At 40.2% G+C, this 10,454-nt stretch overlaps 1 protein-coding gene across 1 annotated transcript in view; it reads right to left on the minus strand.

Annotated features, from left to right (window-relative positions):
• LOC117443155 (protein Wnt-4a-like) overlaps nucleotides 1-8,422 on the minus strand; it is a gene marked incomplete at its 5' end in the record, with an annotated part of 8,749 nt that extends 327 nt beyond the window's left edge. The window contains 14 exon segments of the mRNA XM_034079102.2: nucleotides 1-454; nucleotides 456-542; nucleotides 544-645; nucleotides 647-805; nucleotides 2,733-2,770; nucleotides 2,773-2,820; nucleotides 2,823-2,873; nucleotides 5,706-5,760; nucleotides 5,762-5,826; nucleotides 6,756-6,855; nucleotides 6,857-6,901; nucleotides 6,903-6,929; nucleotides 7,691-7,772; nucleotides 8,337-8,422. The exon segment at nucleotides 1-454 is cut by the window's left edge and continues 327 nt beyond it. Of these exon segments, the coding sequence (XP_033934993.1) occupies nucleotides 332-454; nucleotides 456-542; nucleotides 544-645; nucleotides 647-805; nucleotides 2,733-2,770; nucleotides 2,773-2,820; nucleotides 2,823-2,873; nucleotides 5,706-5,760; nucleotides 5,762-5,826; nucleotides 6,756-6,855; nucleotides 6,857-6,901; nucleotides 6,903-6,929; nucleotides 7,691-7,772; nucleotides 8,337-8,422 (1,068 nt within the window).
• Nucleotides 8,423-10,454: the final 2,032 nt, after the last annotated feature.

Genomic DNA, 10,454 nt, shown 5'->3' on the forward strand with positions numbered 1-10,454 from the left:
TCAACAAATAAGTTAAACAATACAAAAATAAGAAGCGATCAATGACAAAGCAAATGTAAGAGTGAGGGATGGAGGGAGACAGAAGTAAAGTATGCTTTCTACTTGAGGAGAACTGCCTCTGGAGCTCTGTAGCAAGTCCCATGCATAATCTACTGATATCCTTTAAAGTGGAACAACACCAACAGGACAAGCACAAAGGGACCAGTAGTGGGAGGGTGGGGTGGTTTCAAGCAGGAGAAGAGGGACATTCAACAGTCATCCTTGTTCCCTTTCTTTCCTTAGAGTGTGGGGCGTTTGATTTGTCCATAAGTCCTCTTTGCCCCGACTCCCATCACCGGCAAGTGTGCATCTCCACCATTTTGCGGCACTGTTTGCATTTGACGTAGCAGCACCAGTGGAATTTGCAGCTGCACCTGTCCACCACCTCCACTTCCTGAGTCTGGAAACCTCGCCCCGCAGCACATCAGCTCGCACCCGTCTATCGCCTTTGATGTTCGGTTACACTGACGTCCAACCGTGCCAAACATTCCCGGCATTTTGGGGGTCGTGGTCGCAGAAATCCGGGCTGGGCTCAAGGTAGACCAGATCTTCGTCCGTGTGCGGTTTGAACTGGGAGTTTCGAGGCATGAGGACTTTAGTGGTGCCCCGCTTTACGCTGCTCCACCTCAGTGGCACCGTCAAACTTCTCCTTGATGACGTTGCCCACTTTGCGGAAAGGCGGCATGGCTTTCCAGCAGGTTTTCACCTCGCAGGAGCCGGACACACCGTGACATTTGCACTCCACGCGCATGTGGGACAGGATGGCCTAAAGAGACACCAGAGAACCTTTGGTTAGCCAAACGGAGACTTGGAATAATTTGACGGCATTGCATGATTCAAGAAAGATATCCACTATGGCTGGTTGCAGCATTAATAGATTTTATTTTGACCTAAAACTGACTTTTTATGTCATAAAACATTGCTCAAAACTGATCAACTGGAAATATACAGTATACCATTACGTATTAGAAACTAAATTATAACAACATAATTCCTTGAATTATGTTTCATCCTACATAGATAGGTAGATACAGTAGATACAGTAGATAGGTAGATATAGACAGACAGATAGACAGACAGACAGACAGATAGATATATAGGTAGATAAATAAATAGATAGGTAGATAGGTAGATTGATATATAGATAGGTAGATAGGTAGACAGGTAGACAGGTAGGTAGACAGGTAGACAGGTAGACAGGTAGACAGACAGATAGGTAGACAGACAGGTAGACAGGTAGACAGACAGGTAGACAGGTAGACAGGTAGGCAGGTAGGCAGGTAGGCAGGTAGGCAGGTAGGCAGGTAGGCAGGTAGGCAGGTAGGTAGGTAGGTAGGTAGGTAGGTAGGTAGGTAGGTAGGTAGGTAGGTAGGTAGGTAGGTAGGTAGGTAGGTAGGTAGGGTAGGTAGGTAGGTATAGGTAGGTAGGTAGGTAGGTAGGTAGGTAGGTAGGTAGGTAGGTAGGTAGGTAGGTAGGTAGGTAGGTAGGTAGGTAGGTAGGTAGGTAGGTAGGTAGGTAGGTAGGTAGGTAGGTAGGTAGGTAGGTAGGTAGGTAGGTAGGTAGGTAGGTAGGGGATAGATAGATGGATAGATAGATAGATAGGTAGATAGATCCAATAATCTCTTAAATTAAAGTTAGGGTTAGGGTAATGTTGTGAATCGAGTGGCCTATGGTGGTGGTGGGGTTATGGTATGGGCAGGCGTATGATATGGACGACGAACACAGGCCACTCGATTCACAACATTACCCTAACCCTATCTCTACCCCTCACACCAGATACTGACTGGTTTTCGGACCCCCCCAGACCCACCCAATAAAGCAAAACCTGCACGTTTCAGAGTGGCCTTTTATTGTGGCCAGCCTAATCAGCATCTTGATATGCCACACCTGTGAGGTGGGATGGATTATCTCGGCAATGGAGAAGTGCTCACTATCACAGATTCTTTCAGATTTTTGAACAATATTTGAGAGAAATGGTTATTTTGTGTTTATAGAAAATGTTTTAGATCTTTGAGTTCATCTCATGAAGAATGGGAGCAAAAACAAAGTGTTGCGTTTATATTTTGTTCAGTGTAGATAGATAGGTCGGTAGATAGATCCAATCATCTCTTAAATGCTGACTGTCTGTGCTAACAATCACAACTACAACAACATGTTCTACAACCAAGACTTGAGACTTGGACTCAAGGCAAATAAACGCTTGGGAATTGATTTTGAATTGACTACTGTGAAACTTAACATACTGCATTTTGTAATTTATTTCCCACAAATACTAGTCTCTAGATGTGACTTGAAACTTGACAGAAACTCTTGTTTTTTTGTAGTCTTACCCTGGAGTTGTCTTGATTGAATTGAGACTCAACTCCGACTTGTTTCATATGACTTAATTGCTTAAATGACTTGAACATTGAATTTCACTTCGAAATTGGAATTCACTTAAAATTTGAGTAACTTAAGAATTGGACTTGCGATAAATAAACTAAGACTTGACTTGGTCTTAAATGACTTGACAGTATTTGCACTAAAATATTTCAGACTGTCTATTCCTGTCTTGTTTTCATGTCTTGAAAATTGCCTTTGACGATGCAGATATTGATTGTCGTGCCTTATTTTATTTTATGTCTCCGTCCTTAAAGAAGTGCAGTGTTCTACAGAAGGTTCTTGTTCACAATGTATGTCAAGGACAGATTTACCTTCCTGCCGGCCTCGTTGTTGTGCAGGTTCATGAGCGCCGATTGGACGACTGGCCTTTACTCCTCTCCCTCACATCCACAAAGGACGGGAGAAGGCCACTCCATATGCAATGTTATCACTGCAGCCCGACCACTGGAACCCTGGGAAATACGGGAAAGTGGTTACATATATGGCTATTAAAACATTTTAACAGAGATGGCAAAAGTACATACATCCTTTACTCAAGTAAAGGATACTCGTGTTCAAAAATACTCTGGTAAAGTAGAAGTACTGACTGAACTTCTTTACTCAAGTCAAGTAAAGGCTTTGAAGTGTACTTCAGTAAAAAGTACCCATAACTAGCAGCTGTTTTAAAGAGTACCTGACCTCCCTTTATATTATAAGAACATGTCATGTTAGCTAATGAATGTTTCCATGCTGAACAACGGCAACATGACAACGTTTCCATTGGTCCCCTCTTCTTTAGAGAAGACCAGGAAATGATGGATACACGGATCGTGTTCCAATCAATAGGCACGCAGTGACTCTACAGAATAATGACCACGCCCCAAACACACATTCAGACTAAAGGAACCAGCTGTTTGGGAAATGTGAGAAGTAGAAAGTACAGGTATTTGTGTTAAACATGTAAGAAGTAGAAAGTCAAGGTATTTGTGTTCAACATGTAAGACGTAGAAAGTTCAGGTAATTTGGGAAGTAGAAAGTACAGGTATGTGAGTTCACATTGTGAGAAGTAGAAAGTACAGGTCTTTGAGTTCAACATGTGAGAAGTAGAAAGTACAGGCTATTTGAGTCAACATGTGAGAAGTAAGAAAGTACAGGTATTGGTTCACATGTAAGAAGTAGAAAGTACAGGTATTTGGTTTCAACATGAGAGAAGTAGAAAGTACAGGTATTTGGGTTCAACATGTAAGAAGTAGAAAGTACAGGTATTTGAGTTCAACATGAGAGAAGTAGAAAGTACAGGTATTTGAGTTCAACATGTAAGAAGTAGAAAGTACAGGTATTTGGGTTAGAAATGTAAGAAGTAGAAAGTACAGGTATTTGTGTTCAACATGTAAGAAGTAGAAAGTACAGGTATTTGAGTTCAACATGTAAGAAGTAGAAAGTACAGGTATTTGTGTTCAACATGTGAGAAGTAGAAAGTACAGGTATTTGAGTTCAACATGTGAGAAGTAGAAAGTACAGGTATTTGAGTTCAACATGTGAGAAGTAGAATACAGGTATTTGAGTTCAACATGTGAGAAGTAGAAAGTACAGGTATTTGAGTTCAACATGTGAAAGTAGAAAGTACAGGTATTTGAGTTCAACATGTGAGAAGTAGAAAGTACAGGTATTTGGGTTCAACATGTAAGAAGTAGAAAGTACAGGTATTTGAGTTCAACATGAGAGAAGTAGAAAGTACAGGTATTTGAGTTCAACATGTAAGAAGTAGAAAGTACAGGTATTTGTTTCAACATGTAAGAAGTAGAAAGTACAGGTATTTGGGTTAGAAATGTAAGAAGTAGAAAGTACAGGTATTTGAGTTCAACATGTAAGAAGTAGAAGTACAGGTATTTGTGTTCAACATGTAAGAAGTAGAAAGTACAGGTATTTGTGTTCAACATGTGAGAAGTAGAAAGTACAGGTATTTGTGTTCAACATGTAAGAAGTAGAAAGTACAGGTATTTGTGTTCAACATGTGAGAAGTAGAAAGTACAGGTATTTGTGTTCAACATGTAAGAAGTAGAAAGTACAGGTATTTGAGTTCAACATGTAAGAAGTAGAAAGTACAGGTATTTGAGTTCAACATGTGAGAAGTAGAAAGTACAGGTATTTGAGTTCAACATGTGAGAAGTAGAAAGTACAGGTATTTGAGTTCAACATGTGAGAAGTAGAAAGTACAGGTATTTGGGTTCAACATGTAAGAAGTAGAAAGTACAGGTATTTGAGTTCAACATGAGAGAAGTAGAAAGTACAGGTATTTGAGTTCAACATGTAAGAAGTAGAAAGTACAGGTATTTGGGTTAGAAATGTAAGAAGTAGAAAGTACAGGTATTTGTGTTCAACATGTAAGAAGTAGAAAGTACAGGTATTTGAGTTAGAAATGTAAGAAGTAGAAAGTACAGGTATTTGTGTTCAACATGTAAGAAGTAGAAAGTACAGGTATTTGTGTTCAACATGTAAGAAGTAGAAAGTACAGGTATTTGTGTTCAACATGTAAGAAGTAGAAAGTACAGGTATTTGGGTTAGAAATGTAAGAAGTAGAAAGTACAGGTATTTGTGTTCAACATGTAAGAAGTAGAAAGTACAGGTATTTGGGTTAGAAATATAAGAAGTAGAAAGTACAGGTATTTGTGTTCAACATGTGAGAAGTAGAAAGTACAGGTATTTGTGTTCAACAGGTAAAGAAGTAGAAAGTAACAGGTATTTGTGTTCAACATGTAAAGAAGTAGAAAGTACGGTAATTTGGGTTAGAAATGTTAGAAGTAGAAATTAGCAGGTATTTGTGTTCAACATGTGAGAAGTAGAAAGTACAGGTAGTTTTGTGTTCAACATGTAAGAAGTAGAAAGTACAGGTATTGGTGTTCAACATGTATAGAAGTAAGTAAAGTACAGGTATTTGTGTTCAACATGTGAGAAGTAAGAAAGTACAGGTATTTGTGTTCAACATGTGAGAGTAGAAAGTACAGTATTTGGGTTCAAAATGTATTTGTATTCGTGTGTAGTATATGCGTGACATCGATATGTTAAAGATGTGGCTAAACACACATGGAGTTCAGACAACATAAATAATGAAAACAAACAAATTATTTTTAATGTCACATCGTTTAAATCTTTGAAATGATTGCATTCAAATATGCTGGGATCAGTCGGACCTAACTTTTTTTGTTGCATGAATGTGTACAGTATATGTGTGTGTGTGTGCGTGTGTGGTGTGTGTGTGTGTGTGTGTGCGTGCGTGTGCGGGTGTGAAACAGAAAGCTACCTACCCTCGGGACTGACTCCATGAACATTGTGGTCACAGCCACATTTTTCCAGCTCTCCCGCTGCTGCAGGCCCTCGTGACCGCAAACGCCACACTGGCTGCTGAGATGGCGTACACAAAGGCTGCTCACGGGTGCCTAAACACACACACACCACAACACACACACACACACACACGACACACACACCACACACACACACACACACACACACACACACCACACACACACACACAACCACACACCCACACACACCACACACACACACACACACACACACACACCACACACACACACACACACCACACACACACACACACACACACACACACACACACACACACACACACACACACCACACAGATATACTTTACATTATGTAAAGAGGTTGTATCAAAGTCTCATGGAAGGTGCCCAGACACCGTTTTTTAAATGCAATATCAAAGATTATGCAGGAATAAGTCCTAAAACCGAGGAATGATTTATTTGTTTTACCAATTCCTGTTCCCTCAACTGGAAGTCAATGGTTTGATGAATGTGATTTTGTTTACCGTAGATGCCTGCAATATGGTATGTTGTTAACACAAGCTTACAGTGTTTCCTAATTTGCTCTACAACGTTAAATATGTCAGCAAATACCACACTTGTGAATATTCAACGCTTCTTTGTGTCATAAAACTTATAAATATCCAGACCACAAGTATGCCGTTAATTTTGCGGTGGTGAGGTGCAGCCACGCGACTTATTTCTTAATTTGTTTTACACTTAAAAATAATAAAAGTTTTGTAAATATGTGAAGATTATCCTACTCAACTGTTAGAAAAATCTCACTCGTCACCGGCTTGAGTTTCAATATCAGGATACATGGATTTATTATCCTTGCAAGAATGGAATAGTCATCTCAACAAAACGTGTAAGTATAAAATCCGAGTGGCTTCTTGTTGAGGGGCCCGATGCTGTAAATGCATGCAGGTAGTGAAGTTATTTCAGTATCAGCTGTCGTGGTCTATCACTCTCAGTGTCTCTGTTGCGAATGGACGAAGTGACTGAAATCACTGTCGTGTATAATCTTACCCTGCGTGACAATTTTTCCAAACACCGGCATGGTCTCCAGCGTGGAGCAGTTCCATCGCCGGTTTCTAAACTGGAACTGACAACTCGTCGATCGCCAGCTGAGCTCCACGACGCACGGCATCCATCACCCTCCACACTGCGCTTACAGATCTGCACCTGGAGGGACAGACACAGAGACACGTCAGACACACAACACGCAGTACACGCGTATATATATCCTTTATTTAACAGTAAAAGTCTCATTGAGATTAAAATCTGCTTTTCAAGAGCGACCTGGCCAAGAGGGCAGCATGAACAAAGTGAAATGCGCACATTAACCAGTCAATATGCAAATAAAAAGAAACTATTATATACGCCTAAATAGGAGATAGTTACTTCCCTAAGGTCTATGCCTTTCTATTGTTTTTCTGTTTTGATTCCACCAATGCGTATCCAAACCCTAACCCTGAACCGTAAGCAGGGTTACAAACTGTAAAAAGCGGTAAGGGTGGTTACTTTCTTTATATGTGATATTATATCAGTGTCCTTAAACTCTAAAACCAGAGTTGGTGACGTTCAGAACAGTGGAAATAATACCAAGACAGAATTTAGGATTTATTCTGTTTCTGACATGCCTGGAGGAAGGGTTTTTCTGGGATGTTAAATATAAGTTTCTGTCATGGGTTTCTGGCTTTGAGGAGAGCATTCGAAGCTTGTTTTCAAAGTGTATTATGAAGGAAGAGACTGCTCAACACATGTTATAGCAAAGTAAACAGAAATTCCTACCTCGTGAATTGTTGGTTATTGTAAGCCAATGCAGTAACAATGCTTTTGCTTACTGAAAGCTAATGCACTGAAGGATTCTCGTTGTTTTGAAGTGTCTATCTTCATGGTTGAATGCAATCAATTAGATTAAAGCTAAACGAAATGCACTATACCTGTCTCTGGATGAGACCTCGTAACCTCTCGCACGTCTCCTCATCCCGGATGCTTCCCACTGACGACAGCTTGGCCAGGTACCTGACAGAAGGAAACACGATCAACAGAAGCTCTTAAATACGTGGCGGTTGCAAAGAAGCGTTAGTTATTGTCACATTATAATGTTCCCCTTTAAACCTGACTTTAACAACATCATTCAGATGAACCGTGTCGGTTCCCATGACGTTGTGGGAATGTTTTGGATGAAATGTCTGGTTGTGAGGACACTGAGAGGAGGGAAAGTGTCTTATCACACACACCACCTCCAGGCCAGACAGGTCAGGGAGGGAGATACACGCACGCACACACACAACAGCACACACACACACACACACACCACACACACAGCACACACACACACACACACACACACACACACACACACACACACACACACACACACACACACACACACACACACACACACACACACACACACACACACACACACACACACACACACACACACACACACACACACCACACACACACCACTACACACACACACACACACACACACACACACACACACACACACACACAATCTGCGATGTGTGAGAAATTGGCATCAGTCTGGATGCCCTGACCCTCACACATGCACCTCACCTCACTTCAGTCTCATATCTGCAGACCAGCTGCACCTCACAGAAATAGAGTCTCCCACAGAGGGAGCTGCCCTGATTGTGTACCGTCTACACGGCCAGAAGTGTATATTGAGTCTGCAAATTGTTCAAACAATGGAACATTTTGCAGGTGAGAAAGCTCTTCATTTCACAAAAAAGCGGGATTGAAAGAAAGAAAAAGGATCATTCAAAGAAACTCTGACCCTGACCCACACAATTACAATACCGAATTAAATGGAAACTAGTTAACCTCCGACTTCATTGATAGATGAATCAGACATTAGCATTTCCCTCGTCTATATTCATGCCCTGATTGTGTGGCGTCTACACCACTCAAAGTGTATTCATCTCGGCATATGTTGAGTCTGCAAATCTTACAACCAATGGAACATTTAGCCGGGGAGAAGGCTCTTCATCTCCAGTGTTGTTTCACAAAAAAGCAGTCATAACAGGCAGTATTGAAACAAGGATCCTTCGAAGAAACCCTTACCCTAACCCTAACCAACAAGATTACAATACCGAATGAAATGGAAACTAGTTTACCTCCAGCTTCAAACATTAACATGTGTCTCGTCTATATTTATGTTCCTGCTATGTGAATATGTAATTGGTAATAAACCAGATTTTGATTCTGATCTCTCAAAAAGAAAGCAGTGTTTCTCAAATTGGTAAAGTACACCCTTCATGGAGAACAAATGCAATGATGTTTAAAAGACAATATCTCCAAAGCAAATTCTACATTCAAAGTATTTTTTTATTTTTATTTTTTATTTATCCTTTATTTATCCAGGAATGTCCCATTGAGATACAAGATCTCTTCTTCCAGGGAGTCCTGACCAACACGGCACACAACAAGTTTCAACATAAAACAAAGGCATTAAACAAAAAAAACATACAATTCAAATATAAATACAGAAGGCCATTTGTGCCGTGGCAAGAAGCATAATCACATCAGCAATAGCATCAGGTACACAGCTACATGTTTCATGAAGGGCTAATCGTAGCATACCTTTAAAAGCGTTTACAGTAGGAAGTGCCTCTAGACAAAGTTTTACTTGCAGCGTATTCCATAAAAAGGGAGCATAGTGGGAGAATGCAGCTTTACCCAGCTCTGACTGCATCAAAGGAACATTTAAAAGCATCCCATTTGCTGCTCGTCTAGTATTAAAAAAGCAAGTATAAAATGACAGAAGTCTGGAGATATATAAGGGCAGCTTACCTAGCAATGACTTAAGGATAAAAATCAACATGTGTGATTGTCTTCTTTGGTACAGAGAGGACCGTCCTAAGGATGTATTAACATTGAAACTATTACAAAACCCCTGTTATTTGCGTTTTGCAGCGCAATAGGCTACGCAGTGTTTCTCAAACTACACTAGTTTCAATGTTAATACTTTGAACGTAGAATTTACTTTGGATTTTGTGTTTTAAACATAAAAAATAAAAATAAAAAGTCAATTCTACATTTAAAGTATTAACATGGAAACTATTTAGTTATTTGTATTTATTTCGTAGTGCATAGTGGTACTTGCTTACCTACTGTACAAGAACAGCAGTTGTACTATTATATCTGCCGACTCCTCCATACAGTGGACAGAGTTTGAATATTAAAATGGCAAATTCCAAGATAATTAACTTTAAGGCCACCGTAATGTACGAGCAGACATGTTTTTCCTTAAGTTCCTGAAGTCTGCTTTATGAGTCTCTGGTTATGAGTTCCCAAGACCACACATACCTCCGTAAAGCCCGCGAGCCTGTCTCAATCAAGCTGTGGCTCACTTCCAGACTGCAGAGAGTTCTGCTGGCGTATTATTGACAACGCTACATCCTCTCAGTTTACCTTCAGAGATGCTCAAACCACACACATCCTTTAGAAGAACATACTCATGTTTAAAGATACTATAAAGTAGAAGTACTGACTAAACTTCTTTACTCAAGTCAAAGTAAAGAGGCTTTGAAGTGTACTTCAGTAAAAAGTACCCATAGCTAGCAGCTGCTTTAAAGAGTACCTGACCTCCCTTTATATTAATAGAACAATAATGTCATTGTTAGCTAATGAATGTTTCCATGCTGAACAACGGCAACATGACAACGTTTCCAT

The sequence above is a fragment of the Pseudochaenichthys georgianus genome, unplaced genomic scaffold (assembly GCF_902827115.2).
Source record: "Pseudochaenichthys georgianus unplaced genomic scaffold, fPseGeo1.2 scaffold_547_arrow_ctg1, whole genome shotgun sequence".
Taxonomy (NCBI): domain Eukaryota; kingdom Metazoa; phylum Chordata; class Actinopteri; order Perciformes; family Channichthyidae; genus Pseudochaenichthys; species Pseudochaenichthys georgianus.